The sequence below is a fragment of the Scyliorhinus torazame genome, chromosome 7, assembly GCF_047496885.1.
Source record: "Scyliorhinus torazame isolate Kashiwa2021f chromosome 7, sScyTor2.1, whole genome shotgun sequence".
Taxonomy (NCBI): domain Eukaryota; kingdom Metazoa; phylum Chordata; class Chondrichthyes; order Carcharhiniformes; family Scyliorhinidae; genus Scyliorhinus; species Scyliorhinus torazame.
This window is the reverse complement of record NC_092713.1, coordinates 9,133,515-9,155,543: the sequence shown is the minus strand read 5'-3', so window position 1 is coordinate 9,155,543 and position 22,029 is coordinate 9,133,515. Positions and strand designations below refer to the sequence as shown.

Genomic DNA, 22,029 nt, shown 5'->3' with positions numbered 1-22,029 from the left:
CTGGCTGCCATGCCTTCATTTGGCCGAATATTCTGGAATACTCCTCCTCAAGCTCTTTACCTTATTCCCTCCTTTAAGGCACTATCTAATCGACCATGCTTTAGATTAACTACTTTAATATTTCTATGACTGGCTTGGTGACATATTTTGTCACAGCGCCAGGGTCCCAGGTTCGATTCCCGGCTTGGGTCACGGTCTGTGCGGAGTCTGCATGTTCTCCCCGTGTCTGCGTGGGTCTCCTCCGGGTGCTCCGGTTTCCTCCCACAAGTCCCGAGAAACGTGCTGTTAGGTGAATTGGACATTCTGAATTCTTCCTCTGTGTACCCGAACAGGCGCCGGAATGTGGTGACTAGGGGATTTTCACAGTAACTTCATTGCAGTGTTAATGTAAGCCTACTTGTGACAATAATAAAGATTATTATTAAAATTAGGATGTTTTATTACTTTAAAGGGGTTATCAATTTGTTGTTTGTTGAAGGCCATTTGTGTCAGCCCCAGGACATCACTGCTGAAGTTTTTCGGAGTAATGTCCTGGGCCCAACCATCTTCAGCTGCTTCAAAGTTCAGTACCATTTACGACTCCTCACTTACTGAAGCAGTCTGTGCCTGCAGACAGCACAATGTGGGCAATGTTCAGGCTGGGGTTGATCAGTGGCAAGTAAAATTCATGTCACACAAGTGCCTGGAAATGATCGGCTCTGACAAGAGTCTAAACACCTCCACTTGACATTTAGTAGCATGATCATCACTGAAATCCCATCGTCGGGGACTGCAGCGGTTCAAGAAAGCAGCTGGCCACCACCTTCTAAAGGGCAATTAGGGATGGGCAATAAATGATGACCGAGCCAGTGACACCGACATTCAATAAGAAAATCCTGCAGGGCATCGGAACTTTAAACAGACATCTAAATAAATACAGTGGCTGCAAGAACAGGTCAATGGCTGCTTATTCGGAGTAAGAAGTCTTACAACACCAGGTTAAAGTCCAACAGGTTTGTTTTGAATCACTAGCTTTCGGAGCACAGCTCCTTCCTCAGGTGAGGAAGGAAAGAACAGTGCTCCGAAAGCTAGTGATTCAAAACAAACCTGTTGGACTTTAACCTGGTGTTGTAAGACTTCTTACTGTGCCCACCCCAGTCCAACACCGGTATCTCCACATCATGGATATTCTGAGGCAAGGGATTCACACATCCGGTTTGCTCAAAGCCTTTCCAGCTCCTGCAATCCACAAATCAGGAACACTTTCCATCTGCTTGGATGAGTGAAGCTCCAATAAAACGCAAGATGTTCGACACCATCTAGGATAAAGCAACACATCCAACTCGACACTACATCCACCACCATAACCATAGAATGGTTACAGCAAAGGGCGGCACGGGGGCGCAGTGCTTAGCACTGCCGCCTCACGGCACCAAGGATCCGGGTTCGATCCCGGCCCCAGGTCACTGTCCGCGCGGAGTTTGCACATTCTCAGTGTCTGCGTGGGTCTCACCCCCACAACCCAAAGATGTGCAGGCGAGGTGGATTGGCCACGCTAAATTGCACCTTAATTGGAAATTTTTTTTTAATGGTTACAGCACGAGGCTATTCAGCCAGTCATGCTTATGCTGCAATTGTATACGGTGTTAGTGAGGCCACACCTGGAGTAGTGTGTTCAGTTTTGGTCTCCTTACTTGAGAAAGGACGTACTGGCACTGGCGGGTGTGCAGAGGAGATTCACTAGGTTAATCCCAGAGCTGAAGGGGTTGGATTACAAGGAGAGGTTGAGTAGACTGGGACTGAACTCGTTGGAATTTAGAAGGATGAGGGGGGATCTTATAGAAACATATAAAATTATGAAGGGAATAGATAGGATAGATGCGGGCAGGTTGTTTCCACTGGCGGGTGAAAGCAGAACTATGGGGCACAGCCTCAAAATAAGGGGAAGTAGATTTAGGACTGAGTTTAGGAGGAACTTCTTCACCCAAAGGGTTGTGAATCTATGGAATTCCTTGCCCAGGGAAGCAGTCGAGGCTCCTTCATTAAATGTTTTTAAGATAAAGATAGATAGTTTTTTGAAGAATAGAGGGATTAAGGGTTATGGTGTTCGGGCCGGAAAGTGGAGCTGAGTCCACAAAAGATCAGCCATGATCTCATTGAATGGCGGAGCAGGCTCGAGGGGTCAGATGGCCTACTCCTGCTCCTAGCTCTTATGTTATTTCGGTTCTCTGGAAGAAGTATCAGTCACACCTTACCTCCCACCCCATCGCTTCCCCCAAAGCCCAACATATTTTCGCTTTTCAGATAATAATCCAATTCTCATTTGAAAGCCGCGATGGAACAAACGTCCACCGCACTCTCAGGCACTGCATTCCGGGTACAACCACTCAAGTGTGAAAAAGGGGTTTTCCTCAGGCGGCTGTGTGTCTTTTGTCAATCACCTCAAGTCATTCTCAATCCCTTCAACAATTGGAACAGTATCTCCCTCTCTTCACTATCCAGACCTCTCGTGATTTTGAAAACCTTTATCAAATCTCCCTGAACCTTGTCCAGGGAGAGCAGTCCCATCTTTGCGGATCCATATAACTGAATGGTTTCAGAAACCATTCTCATGAATCTTTTCCGCACGCTCTCCAAAAGCCATCACATCCATCCTCCAGTGCGATGCTCCAGCGGAATCTGAACCAGTGTTTTAAAGGAAGTTGTAAAGAGGAAATAAGGAGGGAACAAAGGAATATAGAGAGGCGAGAATCATAAAATACCTGCAGTGCAGAAGGAGGCCATTCAGCCCATCGAGGCTCCACCGGGCACTCCGAAACAGCACCCCACCGAGGCCCATTCCCCACCCTATCCCCGTAACCTCACCTAACCGTTGGACAACAAGGGGCAATTTAGCATGGCCAATCCACCTAACCTGCACATCTTTGGGTAAATACTTTGCAAATGGAGCATAAATGTGGAAAATATGAAATTGTCCATTGTGGCAGGAAGAATAATAAAGCATATTATCTAAATAGTGAGAGATTGTAGAGGTGAGGTTGAATCACAAAAGACGGGTCTGCAGCCGCAGCAAATATTCAGCAAAGCGAAGAGAATGTTATTGCTCATTGAGGGGGAAATGGAATAGAAAAGTAAAAAAGTTATGCTTCAGACTGATTTCTGACGTGTGAACATAGAACACAGAATTTACAGTGCAGAAGGAGGCCATTCAGCCCATTGAGCCTGCACCGGCCCTTTGGACAGAGCACCCCACTTAAGCCTCAAACCTGCACGTTATCCATGTAACCCAGTACCCCACCTAATCTTTTTGGACACTAAGGGCAATTTATCATGGCCAATCCACCTAACCTGCACATCATTGGACTGTGGGAGGAAAACGGAGCACCCGGAGGAAACCCACGCAGACACGGGGAGAACGCGCAGACTCCGCACAGACAGTGACCCAACGGGGAATCGAACCTGGGACCCTGGCGCTGTGGAGCAACCGTGCTAACCACTGTGCTACCCGAGGAGAGTTCCAGTTGGTTATGATTGTTTCCGCTGGAATTCAGAAGAATGAGGGGGATCTCATAGAAACCTATAAAATTCTAACAGGACTGGACAGGGTCGATGCAGGGAGGATTTTCCCGATGGTGGGTGTGTCCGGAACCAGGGGTCACAGTCTGAGGATACAGGGTAGACCATTTAGGACAGAGATGAGGAGAAATTTCTTCACCCAGGGTGCGGAGCCTGTGGAATTCACTACCACAGAAAGATGTTGAGACTAAAACATTGCATGTGTTCAAGAAGCAGTTAGATATAGCACTTGGGGTGAATGGGATCAAAGGCAATGGGGAGAAAGCAGGATTAGGCTATTGAGTTGGATGATCAGAATGGGTGGGGAGCAGGCTCGTAGGGCCGAATCACCTCCTCCTGCTCCTATTTTTTATGTTTCTCTGTTATCAGAACAAAGAACCATAGAATACTGGCAAGACCACATCTGGAGCAGAATTGGTGTCCTTATTTATGGAAGGAAAAACATGCATTGTAAGCAGTTTAGAGGAGATTTATTAGACTAATACCTGGAATGAGTGGGTTGTCCTGCGAGGACAGGCTGGACGGGTTAGGATTGTATATGCTGGAGTTTGGATGACTTGATTGAAACATACAAGATTTAGGGGCAGCAGGGTGGGCACAGTGGTTAGCACTGCTGCCTCAGTGCCACAGACCCGGGTTCAATTCCAACTTTGGGTGTCTTTGCGGAATCTGCACGCTCTCCCGGTGTCTGCTTGGTTTCCTCCGGGTGCTCCGGTTTCCTCCCACAGTCCAAAGCTGTGAAGGTTCAATGGATTGGCCATGATAAATTGCACCTTTGTGTCAAAAGATGAGGTTTTTACAGGGATATAGTGGTTTATATTGCCCGCTCTCGTTCTTGCTAATAAAATGTATCATTCCACTCTTAATCACTCACTCTCTCCACCACCGATGTACAGTGGCAGCAGTGGCTACCATCTACAAGATGCACAGCAGCAACCCACCAAGGGTCCTTCCAAACCCACAACATCTACCACCTTGAAGGACAAGGGCAGCAGAGGCAATTCACCGTCCTTATTAGGAAGGTGGTGGTACTGTGGTATTAATACGTGGACGAGTGATCCAGAGTCCCAGGCTACTGCTCTGGGGCCGTGGATTCAAATCCCACCATGGTGGAATTTAAATAAAGTAAATAAGATTAGAGAGTCAAACGCATGGCTCCAACCTTGGTGAACGAAAAGTGGCTTTGATTTACGGGGCACCGGCACTCGTACTGGGGAAAGCCTGAACTGTACCGTTGGGACGATCTACACTTGAACCATGCTGGGACCAGTGTTCTGGTGAGTCGTGTAACTGTGGTCATACATTCTGGACTGTACGCAGAACAATACTTTTCACTGTACCTTGCCACACGTGGCAATAAATAAATCCTGGTCATTGACTTCAGGAAACTATATTGTACACACCTCTGTCAGCATCAACGGGGCCGAGGTGGAGATGGTTAGCAGTTTCAAATTCCTAGGGGTACACATCACCAGAGATCTGTCCTGGTCCACTCATCTCAACGCTACCACCAAGAAAGCATAACAGCGCCTATACTTCCTCAGGAAGCTAGGAAATCCGGCATGTCCACACCGACTCTTACCAACTTTTACACGTGCACCACAGAAATAATAACTTTTTATTGTCACAAGTATGAAGTTACTGTGAAAAGCCCCTAGTCACCACATTCCGGCACCTGTTCGGGTAAGCTGGTACGGGAATTGAACCCGCGCTGCTGGCCTTGTTCTGCATCACAAACCAGCTGTCTAGCCCACTGAGCTAAACCAGCTCTGACAGAATTCTATTTGGCTGCATCACAGCCTGGTATGGCAACTGCTCGGCCTAAGACCACAAGAAACTTCAGGGTGTTGTGAACACAGCCGAGTCCCTCACACGAACCTGCCTCCCATCCATTGACTCCATCTACACCTCCCGCTGCCTGGGGAAAGCAGACAGCATAATCAATCAAAGACCCCTCCCACCCGGCTTACTCACTCTTCCAACTTCTTTCATCGGGCAGGAGATACAGAAGTCTGAGAACACGCACGAACAGACTCAAAAACAGCTTCTTCCCCCTGTTACCAGACTCCTAAACGACCCTCCTATGGACTGACCTGATTATCACTACACCCTGTATGCTTCATCCGATGCCAGTGTCTATGTCTTTACATTGTGTACCTTGTGTTGCCCTATTATGTATTTTCTTTTATTTTCATGTACTTAATGATCTGTTGAGCTGCTCGCAGAGAAATTACTTTTCACTGTACCTCAGTTCACGTGACAATAAACAAAATCCAATTCCAATTCTGTTGGTAGAAAGATCTTTAAACTAAATATTAAGAGTAAGTTAGGGTTAGGGTGGAGGTGTGAGCTTGGGTAGGGTGCCCTTTCCAAGATCAGTGCAGACTCGATGGGCCTAATGGCCTCTCTCTGCACTGTAAATTCTATAATCGGTGAGTGATCAAGTGTGGGAAAACGTGATAAATTAGAGAGAGAAGACAAGGCAAGAGATCAAGGTGATAATATCTAGGGCAGGAATAGACAAACTTGAACCAAATAATTGCAAAAATAATAAAAGGACATTACCTATAATAATTATCGCTTGTCACAAGTAGGCTTCAATTAAGTTACTGTGAAAAGCCCCTAGTCGCCACATTCCGGCGCCTGTTCGGGTAACTTAAGGCTCTGTATCTAACTGCCCGTAGCATTTAGAACAAAACAAATGAAAGTCAAATGGAAATAAATCTGTATGAACATTAGAAACATGGCTACAAGATGACAAGGATACCTGATATTTGGAAAGACTGAATGCCAGGAAAAGGTGGAGGGATAGCTCTATTAGCTAGTTGCCAGGGGAGGCTGTGGAAGCAGATACGTCAACAGCATTCAAAAGGCATCTCGACAAACACATGGATAGGATGGGTATAGAGGGGATATGGCACAAGGAGGTGCTGAGAGTTTTGGCCAAGGTTGGTATCATGACCGGTACAGGCTTGGCAGGCCGAAGGGCCTGCTCCTGTGTTGTCTTGTTCTTTGTAACAGTGATCTTAACATGTTGAAATTTTGCATTTAGTTTGAGGGTGAGCAGAGTTTGTTCAAGACGAGTGTTACAAACTTAAATAAGGGCAATGATAAGGATATGAAGACACAGCTGGCTAAATTGAACTGGGAAATTATGTTAAGAGATAGATCAGAATCAGTGCATGGCAGATATTTAAGGAAATATTTCATAACACTCAACAAAGATACATTTCGGTGAGAAAGAAAGACTAGGGGAAGGATTCACTAATCATGGCGAACTAAGAAAGTTAAAGCGAGTATCAAATTAAAAGAAAAAGTGTACAATGAAGTCAAGATTAGTGGCAGGTCAGAAGGCTGGGCAGAATATAAAAAGCAGCAAGCATAAGTCATAGGGAAAATGCTGGAATCTATTATTGAGGTGATAGCTGGGTACCTGGAAAATCTCAAAGCTATCAGGAAGAGTCAGCGCGGTTTGGTGAAAGGGCAATCATGTTTGAGTGATTTATTGGAGTTCTTTGTGGCAGTAACAAGCAACCTGGATAAAGGGGAATCTGTGGAAGAGCTGCACTTAGATTTCCAGAAAGTATTTGACAAGGTGCCACATCAACAGGTTAGTGCACAAAGCAAGAGCTCATGGTGCAGGGATAACATGTGAGCATGGACAAAGGACTGATTACTTTACAGGAAATTGAGTCAGCAGAAATTGGTCATTTGTGGGTTGGCAGATGTAACGAGGGAGTGTCACATGGATCAGTGCCGAGTGTTATGGGCCAGGGTTTAGAGAACCCCAAAGTGTATCATGGAGTTCACCTGACGCACAACTTTTACTAGATTGTGGTATGGGGAGCACACGGCCCACTCTACAGGTGTGGTACAGCAGAAATGGAAAAGTATTTTTTTTTAAAGCAAAACAATGTTTATTCTATGAACTCAAGTTAACCTTTTTAAAACATACAGCGAACATCTTAGCAACCATCAATTCAAATACAACCCCCAAAGAATACAACACTAAGTAATCCTTAATAACTTCCCAAACAACATCCAGAAGACAAAAGAAACACCTTTGAACAGAAGCACAATAGGTTTACATTCACTACTGAGAACATTTATAATTCTGAATTCACCAAATGATCAAGAGATAGTCTTTTCATGGCAGAGAGATCAACAGTACACCTGCTCTGTCTGGCTTCAGCTCCAACAATGAAAACGAAACTAAAACACACCCTGCAGCAAACAGCCTAAAACGAAAGTAAAAAGCGGACAGACAGCCCAGCTCCACCCACTCTGACATCACTGCAGTAATAAACACCCAATTCGTAAAGGTACTCTCACATGACACGAGGCCTCAACTATTTATAATCTACATCAATGATTTGGATAAAGGGACCAAATGTACAGTTTTACAATTGCTGATGACACAAAGATAGATAGGAAAGTAAGTTATGAAGAGGATGCAAGCGGCCTGCAAAGCAAAAGATAGGTTACGTTAGTGGGCAAGAAATTGACAGGTGGGAGGCTGAATGTGGGAAAATGTAAACTTGTCCACTTTGGCATGAAGAATAGAAGGTTCGCGTATTATTTCAATGGAGGCAGAATGCAGAACTCTGTGGTAGATGGCTCCAGGTGTCTGGTACATAAATCACAAATCTGCAGGTACAGCAGGGTGAATGGAATGCTAGTGTTTATTGCAAGGGGAATGCTATAGCTAGACAGGAGATTGGTGAGACCATATCCGGATACTATGTGCAATTTTGGTCTCCTTATTTAAGAAAGGATAATTGCATTAGCAGCTCAGGAAAGATTGACTCAACCGATTAGATAAATCCTTCATCATCCCAGGTACGGGACAAGCTTGGACAGTTTGGGCCTGTAAAGATTGGAGTTTAGAAGATTGAGAGTTGATCTAATTGAAAGATAAAAGATCCTGGGACTTCCGGTGGCGGCTATGAAGGAGTAAGTTGCACATTTGGTGGCTCCCGTTTGGGTCGGACTTTTGGACCTTTCCCCCCGATCATCTACCGAACTTGAATTGAAAAACTGATGACAGAGGCAATTGTGTACTGAATTCCCACATTGTGCTTGGAGAGCAGGACTAGAAGTGCTCGTAAAGGCAGAAACAGAAAGACAGAGAAGACTTGGGCTGAAGCTGCAGCGGGGGATAGCATGGCGGAGGACCTCTGGCTTGTCGACCTAGCGGTCAAGACTTCTCGAAGCAGAAAGGGGACTGTTTGGACTCAATAAAAGTGTCAATTGAGCGGCTGAGCTTAGACAGGATGCCCAAGATCGGGCGATCCAGAAAGTAGAGAAGGAGAGAAGGCGCTGGCTGAGCAGGAGGAGCATCAAACTGCGGTGGAGTTGGAGGTGGGGTTGCTGAGAGACCAGCAGAAGAAGCTCCTGGCGAAGGTGGAGGACCTAGAGAATAGGTCCCGCCAGCAGAACTTGAGAATCGTTGGGCTCCCAGCGGGGTCCGTAGGAGCGGACGCTGGGGCATACATCGCGGACATCTTTGAGTAGCTGCTGGGGGATGGGGCATTCTCCCGACCCTTGGAGGTGGACAGGGCTCACAGAGCACTCGCGAGGAAGCCACGAATGGGAGACCCACCCCTGCCCCGCCCCGCGAGGGCAATGGTGGTGAGATTCCACAGGTACTTGGGTAAGGAGCGCATTGTACAGTGGGCCAAGCAGACACGGAGCTGTAAGTGCGACAATAGTATCCTGCGGGTTTACCAAGACCCGAGTGCGGAAGTGGCCAGGTGAAGAGCAGGCTTCAACCTGATCAGGTCGATCCTTTTTAAGAAAAAGGTGAAGTTCGGGCTGTTGTATCCGGCCCGTCTCTGGGTGACGTACGAGGAACAGCACTTTTATTTCGAGTCGTCTGAGGACGCGCTGGATTTTGTGAAAAGGAAAGGACTGGTGGTGGACTGAGAACTTTTGAACTTTGTTGCAACGTTCATGTTTTCTTTTGCTTTTTAAAAAAAAGTTTATCATTTTCCGTTTTGTGGAAGCTGTCTGTAATGCCTTGTGTATTGATTTGGGACCAGTGGCAGAGCTGAGTGAGTTAAGGTTTCCATTTGCACTGTTGGGAGATGGAGGTGGGCTTGTTTAGATTTTGGTGTTTTTCTGTTGGGCAATTGTGTTGGGATTGTTTGTTATTGGAGTATGTCTGTATTGGGGGGGGGGGGGGGGAGGGGGGGGAGAAGAGAGAGAGAGAGAGAGAGAGAGAGAGAGAGAGGGGAAGCAATAGGTGGCAGACATCCCGGCGCCAGGGATGTGGACCACCAAGCTAGCTGGGTGGGCTGGCTCACGGAAGCATAGTGGGGGGTGTGCATACGTTAGGTTTATTAAAGGGGTTGGGTTACAGTGTGTTGTTATGGGGGGGGGGGGGGGGGGGGTGGGGGGGGGTGGGGGGAGAAAATGTTCTGCTGATGAGGGACTTGTGCTAAAGGACAGAGAGGAGGTTGGGGTGGGGCTGCCTGGGGGCGGGCCGGTGGAGGCGCTGAGCATGGGCTGGAGGCTGGCCCAAAAAAGGGGATGGATGATCGGCGAAGGGGGGGGGGGTGGCAATGAGCCCCCCCAACTAGGCTGATCACCTGGAATGTTCGAGGACTAAATGGGCCAGTCAAGAGGGCACGTGTGTTCGCGCATCTGAGGGGAATGAAGGCGGACGTGGTAATGTTGTAGGAGACACACCTTAGAGTAGCTGACCAGATTAGATTGAGGAAAGGCTGGGTCAGTCAGGTCTTTCACTCAGAACTAGATTCAAAGACTAGAGGGGTCGCGATCCTGATCAATAAGTGGGTCGTGTTTGAGGCGGGTAGAATAGTCTCGGATGTGGGAAGTCGGTACATTATGGTCAGTGGAAACTGGAAGGGGTACAGATGGTATTAGTAAATGTGAATGCGCCAAATTGGGATGATGTGGAGTTTATAAAAAGGATGCTAGGGAAGATACCGGACCTGGACTTGCACAAGTTGGTCATGGGAGGGGACTTCAACACAGTTATTGACCCTGGCTTGGACCGGTCAAGCTCAAAAACGGGCAAGGTGCCAGCAATGGTAAAGGAACTAAAAGGGTTCATGGGGCAGATCCATGGAGATTCGGGCAGCCGAGGGTGAAGGAGTTCCCCTACTCACACGTGCATAAAGTTTACTCCCGGATTGATTTCTGTATTTTGAGCAGGGCTTTACTGGCTGGGGTGGTGGACACAGGGTACTCGGCGATCACAATCTCAGACCATGCTCCACACTGGGTTGACCTGCAGGTTAGTAAAGACAGTAACCAGCGTCCGCACTGGAGGGTAGATGTGGGACCTTGGCTGACAAAGGGGTGTGCGAGCGACTGAGGAAATGCATTCAGAACTACCTGCAGGTTAACGACACGGGGGAAATTGCAGGAGTAGTGGTCTGGCAAGCACTGAAGGCGGTGGTCAGAGGGGAGCTGCTCTCGATACTGGACCTTAGGGAGAAGGTGGACAGGGCAGAGACGGACCGACTGGTAAAGGAGATACTACAGATCGATAGGAGGTATGCGGTGACCCCAGAGGCAGGACTTTTAAGGGAACGGCAGAGGCCGGCTTGTTAACCACAGGGAGGGCGGTGGAGCAGCTGAGAAAGCCGATGGGGGCTATTTATGAGCATGGAGAGAAGGCCAGCAGAATGCTCACGCAGCAGCTTAGAAGGAGGGAGGCAGCCAGGGCGATAGGGAAAGTAAATGACAGAGATGGGAACCTGGTTGGAGATTCAGCAGGGGTGAATAAGGCGTTTAGGGATTTCTACAGTAGGCTGTATGGGTCGGAACCCCCAACGGGGCCGGAAGGGATGAGGCACTTCTTAGGGGGGCTGAATTTCCCAAAGATGGATGGGGAGCTGGTAGAAGGGCTGGAGGCCCTGATCGGATTGGAAGAGATAGTGGAGGGTCTGAAGGCCAGGCAGTCAGGTAAAATCCCGGGTCCGGACGGTACCCAGTGGAGTTCTATAAAAGGTTCTCTGGGATATTGGGGCCGGTGTTGATGAGGATGTTCAATGAGGCAAGGGAGAGGGGTGCAGCCCCTGACGATATCACAGGCCACGATTTCGCTGATCCTGAAGCGGGACAAGAACCCGGAGCTGTGTGGGTCCTGCAGGCCGATATCCTTGTTGAATGTGGACGCCAAACTGCTGGCCAAAGTTTTGTCCTCCAGGATTGAAGATTGTGTTCCGGACATTATTGGGGAGAACCAGACGGGGTTTGTTAAGGGTAGGCATTTGTGGCCAATATAAGGCTATTAAACGTGATCATGATGCCCCCGGAAGGTAGGGAGGTGGAGGTAGTGATCGCAATGGACGCAGAGAAGGCTTTTGATCGGGTAGAATGGGAATATCTGTGGGAGGGACTGGGATGGTTTGGATTTGGGCGGGGCTTTATTGACTGGGTCAGGTTGCTGTATCAGGCTCCTGTGGCAAGCGTACGGGCGAATAGGACAACATCGGACTACTTTAGACTGCACCGGGGGACGAGACAGGGATGCCCCCTCTCCCAACTGTTGTTCACGCTAGCTATAGAGCCGCTAGCAATTGCTCGGAGAGCCTCAAGGGGCTGGTCCGGGGGTGCGTGGAGCACAGAGTCTCGCTCTCTGCAGACCACCTGCTTCTGCATGTATCGGACCCAATAGAGGGAATGGAAGAAATCATGAGGATTCTAGGGGAATTTGGCCGCTTCTCGGGGTATAAGCTAAATTATGGGGTAAAGTGAGATGTTTGCGGTCCAGGCAAGGGGACAGGAGAGGCGATTGGGGGACCTGCCGTTTAGATTAGCAGGGGGAAGCTTTAGGTACCTCGGCATTCAAATGGCGCGGAATGAGACCGGCTGCGTAAATTAAATCTGGCCCGACTAGTAGACCAAATGAAGGACGATTTTCGGAGATGGGACACGCTTCCGTCGTCGCTAGCTGGGAGGGTGCAGACGGTGAAGATGACGGTCCTCCTGAGATTTCTGTTTGTGTTTCAATGTCTCCCCATTTTTATTCTGCGGTCCGTCAACAAAGTGATCACTGCCGTTGTTTGGGCGGGCAAGGCCCCGCAGGTAAGGAAGGTAATGCTTGAGCGGAGCGGGGTGGGATGGGCTGGCGCTGCCAAATTTTAGTGACTGTTACTGGGCGGTGAATATAGCCATGATCAGGAAGTGGGTGGTGGGGATTGGAGATTATGGAGGCGGCTTCATGCAAGGGCACCAGTTTGGGGGCGTTGGTAACTGCGCCTCTGCCGTTCCTGCCGGCACGGCACTTCATCAGCCCCGTGGTGGTGGCGGTCCTGAGAGTCTGGGGGCAATGGAGGAGACATGTGGGAGCAGAGGGAGCATCGGTCTGGTCCCCAATCTGTAATAATCACCGGGTTGCCCCGGCAAGTATGGATAGGGGTTCCGGATATGGCAGAGAGCAGGGTTTGAGAGGATGGGGGATATGTTTATAGAGGGGAGCTTTCAGAGTATGAGGGCGCTGGAGGAGAGGTTTGGGTTGGCGAGGGGAAATGATTTCAGGTACCTGCAGGTGCGGGACTTCCTTCGTAAGCAGGTGTCAACCTTCCCGCTCCTACCGCTAAGGGGGATTCAGGACAGGGCAGTTTTCAGAGGGTGGGTGGGGGAGGGGAGCATCTCCGACATTTATAAGGAACTTATGGGCTCAGAGGAGATGCAGACTGAGGAGCTGAAGTGCAAGTGGGAGGAGGAGCTGGGAGGAGAGATAGAGGATGGTCTGTGGGCGGACGGGTTGAGTAGAGTCAATGCGTCCACAACATGTGCCAGGCTCAGCCTGATACAATTCAAGGTCATTCATCGGGCTCACCCGGATGAGTAGATCCTTTGGGGCGGAGGACAGGTGTGCAAAATGTGCGGGAGGACCAGCGAACCATGCCCACATGTTTTGGGCATATCCAAAGTTTAGGGGATTTTGGCAGGGGTTCGCAGATGTCATGTTCACGGTGTTAAAAAAACAAGGGTGGCGCCGAGTCCCGAGGTGGCGATCTTCGGGGTGTCGGAAGATCCGGGTGTCCAGGAGGAGAAAGAGGCAGACGTTCTGGCCTTTGCTTCCCTGGTAGCCCGGAGATGGATACTATTAGCTTGGAGGGACTCAAAGCCCCCGAAGTCGAGACCTGGCTATCGGACATGGCTAGCTTTCTCTGTTCGGAGAAAATCAAGTTCACCTTGAGAGGGTCACTGTTAGGGTTCACCCGGAGGTGGCAACCGTTCGTCGACTTCTTCGCGGAGAATTAATCGTCAGCAGAAGGGGGGGGGGGGAAGTTTAGTCTAGATTAGAGTAGGGGGTTAATAAAGGTGGGGCCTGTAAGGGAGACGTCTTTTGCACTATGTTTATAGATTCACATACATTGTTTATTTTGTTGTTGTAATACCAAAAATACCTCAATAAAATGTTTATTAAAAAAAAATGATATCAGGGGCGTCATTCTCCGACCCCCCGCCGGGTCGGAGAATCGCCGGGGGCTGGCGTGAATCCCGCCCCGCCGGTTGCCGAAGTCTCCGGCACCGGATATCCGGCGGGGGCGTGAAATGGGCTGCGCCGGTTGGCGGGCCCCCCCGCTGGATTCTCCGGCCCGAATGGGCCGAAGTCCCACCGATAAATTGCCTGTCCCGCCGGCGTGGATTAAACCACCTACCTTACCGGCGGGACAAGGCGGCGCGGGCGGACTCCGGGGTCCGGGGGGGGGGGGGGGGGCGCGGGGCGATCTAGCCCCGGGGGGTGCCCCCACGGTGGCCTGGCCCGCGATCGGGGCCCACCGATCCACGGGTGGGCCTGTGCCGTGGGGGCACTCTTTCCCTTCCACCTCCGCCACGGTCTCCACCATAGCGGAGGCGGAAGAGACTACCTCCACTGCGCCCGGAGGAAACCCACGCAGACACGGGGAGACCGTGCAGACTCCACACAGACTGAAGACAATTACAGTGGCCACTTATTGCGTGACTGAGATCTGTAATCCGAGCCCATTTTGAACCTTACCCTATATGACTCAACACTCTGCCACGTGCTGTGTTTACATACTGGCCTTTGGTTTTTTGGAGAACTGTAAAATTTCCTGTCCTGGCCTTTGGTTTTTTGGAGAACTGTAAAATTTCCTGTCCAAGTGTTTTGATGAGATAAAGCAAAGTTCAAAAACAATAACTGATACGGTTTAAAACCAACATGGTTTAAGGACCTGCATTGGCAGAGCACCAATGCTGCAATATAGAAAACACTGCAGCAAATTTGAGTACAGCAAACTCCCACAAAGAGGAATGTAATAAATGATCAGATCAGGCCAAGGATAAATATAGGCCCCAAGACATTACTCTTCTTCAAAATGGTGCATGGGATTGTTTAAATGCACCCAAGGAAGATTGTGCTCCTGTTAAATATCTCCACCGTAGAGAGCACTTTAGTGAGTGCGTCACTCCCTCACTACTGCCCCTCCAAATAATGTAATCCACTTTTACTGAAGTAACCACATTTTGTCCTGGATTATCTTCTCTATAATCTTTTCCACCACTGAGGTTAAACTGACTGGTCTGCAGTTGCAGAGCCTATCCATACACCTTTTTCGGAGAAAGGTGCAATATTTGCAATTCTCTAGTCCTCCAGCACCAACTCTGTATGTAAACGGGATGGAAGATAATTGCCAGTACATCCACTGTTTCCACTCTGACTTCCCGCAGTGTCCAAAGCTGCATCGCACCGCACCTTATCAACTATGAGTCAGACACCATACCCAATAGCTCATCAATGTTTAGCCCATCTCAATTACTTTCTCCAAAACAGATTGGACATTTCCATTTTGTAGACAGAGGTAAAGTCACAATTTAATACCTCAGCCATGCCCTCTGCCTCCATTTCCTTTTCGATCCTGGCCCCACTACTCCTTTTACCACACTTTCACTAATCATGCGGCTGTAGAAGGCTTTTGGTTTGCCTTTTACATTAGCTGCCAGTTTCTATTCATACTCCCTCATGTCTTTTTTAATCTCCAATTTGAATCTTTTAGATTGAGCCTGTTTTTCATTTGCATCAACAATGTCTCCTTTTTCTAAGGACTGAAACTTTCTAGCTGCAGAAACCTCTCCTGAAGACACTCAAGAAGCCCCTGCCCCCCTCTGCATATTGACACAGCATCTTGAGGTTTCCCTCAAAGCCAACCACCATTGTGTATTTTCATTGTGTGTCTATTATATGTCCTATGTTTTTTCATGTATGGAACAATCTGTCTCGATACACAGAACAATACTTTTCACTGTACCTCGGTACACATGACAATAAATCAAATCCACCGTCCTGAATTGGAATTATATGGCTGTTCCTTCACGGTCACTGGGTCAATATCTTGGAATTCCTCCCCAACAGCATTATGGGTGTAGCTACAACATGTAGACTACAGCAGGTCAGGAAGCTGTGATACCCTCATCTTCCCAAGGGGACCTGGGGATGGGCAACGAATGCTGGCCGGGCCAGCAAAGCCCATCAATTATGAATTTAAAAAATTATTATACTATTCCTATCCCAGCCTCTCCGAGGATTATTAACCCTATTATAACTATCCCAGTCCATATCGGGATAATTAACCCCCATTATAACTCTATCCCAGTCAGTATGGGGATAATTAACCCCCATTATAACACTATCCCAGTCTGTATTGTTAGACGTTTTAGTTGCTGAGATGAAGAGTCTAAAGTTCTGTTCCTTTTTCACAAACACATTTATTTCATTCCAACAGCCTTTGCACAAAACTCTAACTATACATCACCTGACAGAGGCCACCTGAAGCCCCTTCACATATCAGTGTCAACTAATGGATACTTAACATAAATGAGACAACTAATTGCAATGTCTCTTAACCCATTACTTAACATGTATCAGGATAATTAAACCCCATTATAACTCTAGCCCAGTCTATATCAGGATAATTAACTCCCATTATAACTCTATCCCAGTCTGTATCAGGATAATTAACCCCCATTATAACTCTATCCCAGTCTGTATCAGAATAATTAACTCCCATTATATCTCTATCCCAGTCTGTATCAGGATAATTAACCCCCATTATAACTCTATCCCAGTCTGTATCAGGATAATTACCCCCCATTATAACTCTATCCCAGTCTGTATCAGGATAATTAACTCCCATTATATCTCTATCCCAGTCTGTATCAGGATAATTAACCCCCATTATATCTCTATCCCAGTCTGTATCAGGATAATTAACCCCCATTATATCTCTATCCCAGTCTGTATCAGGATAATTAACTCCCATTATATCTCTATCCCAGTCTGTATCAAGATAATTAACCCCCATTATATCTCTATCCCAGTCTGTATCAGGATAATTAACTCCCATTATATCTCTATCCAAGTCTGTATCAAGATAATTAACCCCCATTATATCTCTATCCCAGTCTGTATCAGGATAATTACCCCACATTATAACTCTATCCCAGTCTGTATCAGGATAATTAACTCCCATTATATCTCTATCCCAGTCTGTATCAGGATAATTAACCCCCATTATATCTCTATCCCAGTCTGTATCAGGATAATTAACCCCCATTATATCTCTATCCCAGTGTATCAGGATAATTAACCCCCATTATATCTCTATCCCAGTCTGTATCAGGATAATTAACCCCCATTATATCTCTATTCCAGTCTGTATCAGGATAATTAACCCCCATTATAACTCTACCCCAGTCTGTATCAGGATAATTAACCCCCATTATAACTCTACCCCAGTCTGTATCAGGATAATTAACTCCCATTATATCTCTATCCCAGTCTGTATCAGGATAATTAACCCCCACAATAACTCTATCCCGGATGCTGTCCCAGTCCCTGTCCCTCAACCTCACCCTGAGTCTCTCCCTCTCCCATTCCCGGTTCCATTCCCTGACCCTCTCCCGTTCCCGGTGTCTCTCCCTGACCCTCTCCCGTTCCCGGTGTCTCTCCCTGACCCTCTCCCGTTCCCGGTGTCTCTCCCTGACCCTCTCCCGTTCCCGGTGTCTCTCCCTGACCCTCTCCCGTTCCCGGTGTCTCTCCCTGACCCTCTCCCGTTCCCGGTGTCTCTCCCTGACCCTCTCCCGTTCCCGGTGTCTCTCCCTGACCCTCTCCCGTTCCCGGTGTCTCTCCCTGACCCTCTCCCGTTCCCGGTGTCTCTCCCTGACCCTCTCCCGTTCCCGGTGTCTCTCCCTGACCCTCTCCCGTTCCCGGTGTCTCTCCCTGACCCTCTCCCGTTCCCGGTGTCTCTCCCTGACCCTCTCCCGTTCCCGGTGTCTCTCCCTGACCCTCTCCCGTTCCCGGTGTCTCTCCCTGACCCTCTCCCGTTCCCGGTGTCTCTCCCTGACCCTCTCCCGTTCCCGGTGTCTCTCCCTGACCCTCTCCCGTTCCCGGTGTCTCTCCCTGACCCTCTCCCGTTCCCGGTGTCTCTCCCTGACCCTCTCCCGTTCCCGGTGTCTCTCCCTGACCCTCTCCCGTTCCCGGTGTCTCTCCCTGACCCTCTCCCGTTCCCGGTGTCTCTCCCTGACCCTCTCCCGTTCCCGGTGTCTCTCCCTGACCCTCTCCCGTTCCCGGTGTCTCTCCCTGACCCTCTCCCGTTCCCGGTGTCTCTCCCTGACCCTCTCCCGTTCCCGGTGTCTCTCCCTGACCCTCTCCCGTTCCCGGTGTCTCTCCCTGACCCTCTCCCGTTCCCGGTGTCTCTCCCTGACCCTCTCCCGTTCCCGGTGTCTCTCCCTGACCCTCTCCCGTTCCCGGTGTCTCTCCCTGACCCTCTCCCGTTCCCGGTGTCTCTCCCTGACCCTCTCCCGTTCCCGGTGTCTCTCCCTGACCCTCTCCCGTTCCCGGTGTCTCTCCCTGACCCTCTCCCGTTCCCGGTGTCTCTCCCTGACCCTCTCCCGTTCCCGGTGTCTCTCCCTGACCCTCTCCCGTTCCCGGTGTCTCTCCCTGACCCTCTCCCGTTCCCGGTGTCTCTCCCTGACCCTCTCCCGTTCCCGGTGTCTCTCCCTGACCCTCTCCCGTTCCCGGTGTCTCTCCCTGACCCTCTCCCGTTCCCGGTGTCTCTCCCTGACCCTCTCCCGTTCCCGGTGTCTCTCCCTGACCCTCTCCCGTTCCCGGTGTCTCTCCCTGACCCTCTCCCGTTCCCGGTGTCTCTCCCTGACCCTCTCCCGTTCCCGGTGTCTCTCCCTGACCCTCTCCCGTTCCCGGTGTCTCTCCCTGACCCTCTCCCGTTCCCGGTGTCTCTCCCTGACCCTCTCCCGTTCCCGGTGTCTCTCCCTGACCCTCTCCCGTTCCCGGTGTCTCTCCCTGACCCTCTCCCGTTCCCGGTGTCTCTCCCTGACCCTCTCCCGTTCCCGGTGTCTCTCCCTGACCCTCTCCCGTTCCCGGTGTCTCTCCCTGACCCTCTCCCGTTCCCGGTGTCTCTCCCTGACCCTCTCCCGTTCCCGGTGTCTCTCCCTGACCCTCTCCCGTTCCCGGTGTCTCTCCCTGACCCTCTCCCGTTCCCGGTGTCTCTCCCTGACCCTCTCCCGTTCCCGGTGTCTCTCCCTGACCCTCTCCCGTTCCCGGTGTCTCTCCCTGACCCTCTCCCGTTCCCGGTGTCTCTCCCTGACCCTCTCCCGTTCCCGGTGTCTCTCCCTGACCCTCTCCCGTTCCCGGTGTCTCTCCCTGACCCTCTCCCGTTCCCGGTGTCTCTCCCTGACCCTCTCCCGTTCCCGGTGTCTCTCCCTGACCCTCTCCCGTTCCCGGTGTCTCTCCCTGACCCTCTCCCGTTCCCGGTGTCTCTCCCTGACCCTCTCCCGTTCCCGGTGTCTCTCCCTGACCCTCTCCCGTTCCCGGTGTCTCTCCCTGACCCTCTCCCGTTCCCGGTGTCTCTCCCTGACCCTCTCCCGTTCCCGGTGTCTCTCCCTGACCCTCTCCCGTTCCCGGTGTCTCTGCCTGACCCTCTCCGTTCCCGGTGTCTCTGCCTGACCCTCTCCGTTCCCGGTGTCTCTGCCTGACCCTCTCCATTCCCGGTGTCTCTGCCTGACCCTCTCCATTCCCGGTGTCTCTGCCTGACCCTCTCCATTCCCGGTGTCTCTGCCTGACCCTCTCCATTCCCGGTGTCTCTGCCTGACCCTCTCCATTCCCGGTGTCTCTGCCTGACCCTCTCCATTCCCGGTGTCTCTGCCTGACCCTCTCCATTCCCGGTGTCTCTGCCTGACCCTCTCCATTCCCGGTGTCTCTGCCTGACCCTCTCCATTCCCGGTGTCTCTGCCTGACCCTCTCCATTCCCGGTGTCTCTGCCTGACCCTCTCCATTCCCGGTGTCTCTGCCTGACCCTCTCCCGGTGTCTCTGCCTGACCCTCTCCCGGTGTCTCTGCCTGACCCTCTCCCGGTGTCTCTGCCTGACCCTCTCCCGGTGTCTCTCCCTGACCCTCTCCCGGTGTCTCTGCCTGACCCTCTCCCGGTGCCTCTGCCTGACCCTCTCCCGGTGTCTCTGCCTGACCCTCCCATTCCCTGGGGACTCTCAGCCGCCTCAGTGCGGGTTCAGAGCTCGGACAGCCCGAGGCCGCAGCCTAACCCCCGGTCCAGCAGCGCCGCTCACCTCAGCCCGGAGCCACATCGCCGCTGCCCGACTGGCCGGAGGAGCCAGTACGCAGGCGCGTCCCCGTCCCCGCCCCCTTCACCTGCCCCGCCCCCTTTACCCACCCCGCCTAACCTCGCCCCGCCCCCTTTACATCACCCCCGCCTAACCCCGCCCCGCCCCCTTTACATCACCCCGCCTAACCCCGCCCCGCCCCGCCCCCTTTACATCACCCCGCCGAACCTCGCCCCGCCCCCTTTACCCACCCCGCCTAAGCCCGCCCCCTTTACATCTTCCCGCCTAACCCCGCCCCGCCCCCATTACCAAACCCGCCTAACCCCGCCCCCTTTGCATCGCCCCGCCTCACCTCGCCCCGCCCCGCCCCCTTTCCATCACCCCGCCTAACCCCGCCCCCTTTACCCACCCCGCCTAACCCCGCCCCCTTTCCATCGCCCCGCCTAACCTCGCACCGCCCGCCCCCTTTACATCACCCCGTCTAACCTCGCCCGGGCCCCGCCCCCTTTACATCACCCCGTCTAACCTCGCACCGCCCCGCCCCCTTTCCATCACCCCGCCGAACCTCACACCGCCCGCCCCCTTTACATCACCCCGTCTAACCTCGCCCGGGCCCCGCCCCCTTTACATCACCCCGTCTAACCTCGCCCCGGCCCCGCCCCCTTCACCTCACCCCGCCCCATCCCCGCCTGCCCCGCCCAACCATCCCCGCATGCCCCTTATCCCTCCCCATCCCGAGCGGACCAGCATCATCCTCGCCGGCCCCGCCCCCTGACCCCTAATTCACCCCTGCCCCGTCACACACACGCTCCTCCTCCTCACCCACTGGCCGAGCCCCCCCCCCCCCCCACTCCCTCAGTACTGACCCTCTGACAGTGCAGCACTCCCTCAGTACTGACCCTCTGACAGTGCAGCACTCCCTCAGTACTGACCCTCTGACAGTGCAGCTCTCCCTCAGTACTGACCCTCTGACAGTGCAGCTCTCCCTCAGTACTGACCCTCTGACAGTGCAACACTCCCTCAGTACTGACCCTCTGACAGTGCAGCACTCCCTCAGTACTGACCCTCTGACAGTGCGGCACTCCCTCAGTACCGACCCTCTGACAGTGCGGCACTCCCTCAGTACTGACGCTCTGACAGTGCGGCACTCCCTCAGTACTGACCCTCTGACAGTGCAGCGCTCCCTCAGTACTGACCCTCTGACAGTGCGGCACTCCCTCAGTACTGACCCTCTGACAGTGCGGCACTCCCTCAGTACTGACCCTCTGACAGTGCAGCACTCCCTCAGTACTGACCCTCTGACATTGCGGACTCCCTCAGTACTGACCCTCTGACAGTGCAGCACTCCCTCAGTACTGACCCTCTGACAGTGCAGCACTCCCTCAGTACTGACCCTCTGACAGTGCGGCACTCCCTCAGTACTGACCCTCTGACAGTGCAGCACTCCCTCAGTACTGACCCTCTGACAGTGCAGCACTCCCTCAGTACTGCCCCTCTGACAGTGCGGCACTCCCTCAGTACTGACCCTCTGACAGCGCGGCACTCCCTCAGTACTGACCCTCTGACAGTGCATCACTCCCTCAGTACTGACCCTCTGACAGTGCAGCACTCCCTCAGCATTGACCCTCTGACAGTGCAGCACTCCCTCAGCATTGACCCTCTGACAGTGCGGCACTCCCTCAGTACTGACCCTCTGACAGTGCAGTACTCCCTCAGTACTGACCCTCTGACAGTGCAGCACTCCCTCAGTACTGACCCTCTGATAGTGCAGCGCTCCCTCAGTACTGACCCTCTGACAGTGCAGCACTCCCTCAGTACTGACCCTCTGACAGTGCAGCGCTCCCTCAGCACTGACCCTCTGACAGTGCGGCACTCCCTCAGTACTGACCCTCTG

The 22,029-nt window shown here is 51.6% G+C and overlaps 1 protein-coding gene across 1 annotated transcript in view; it reads right to left on the bottom strand.

Moving 5' to 3' along the window:
* acadm (acyl-CoA dehydrogenase medium chain) overlaps positions 1-20,201 on the bottom strand; it is a 92,797-nt gene extending 72,596 nt beyond the window's left edge. The window contains exon 1 of the mRNA XM_072510301.1: positions 20,142-20,201. Within this exon, the coding sequence (XP_072366402.1) occupies positions 20,142-20,159 (18 nt within the window). The 5' untranslated portion in view covers positions 20,160-20,201. The remainder of the gene's footprint in view (positions 1-20,141) is intronic.
* Between the last annotated feature and the right edge of the window lie 1,828 nt (positions 20,202-22,029).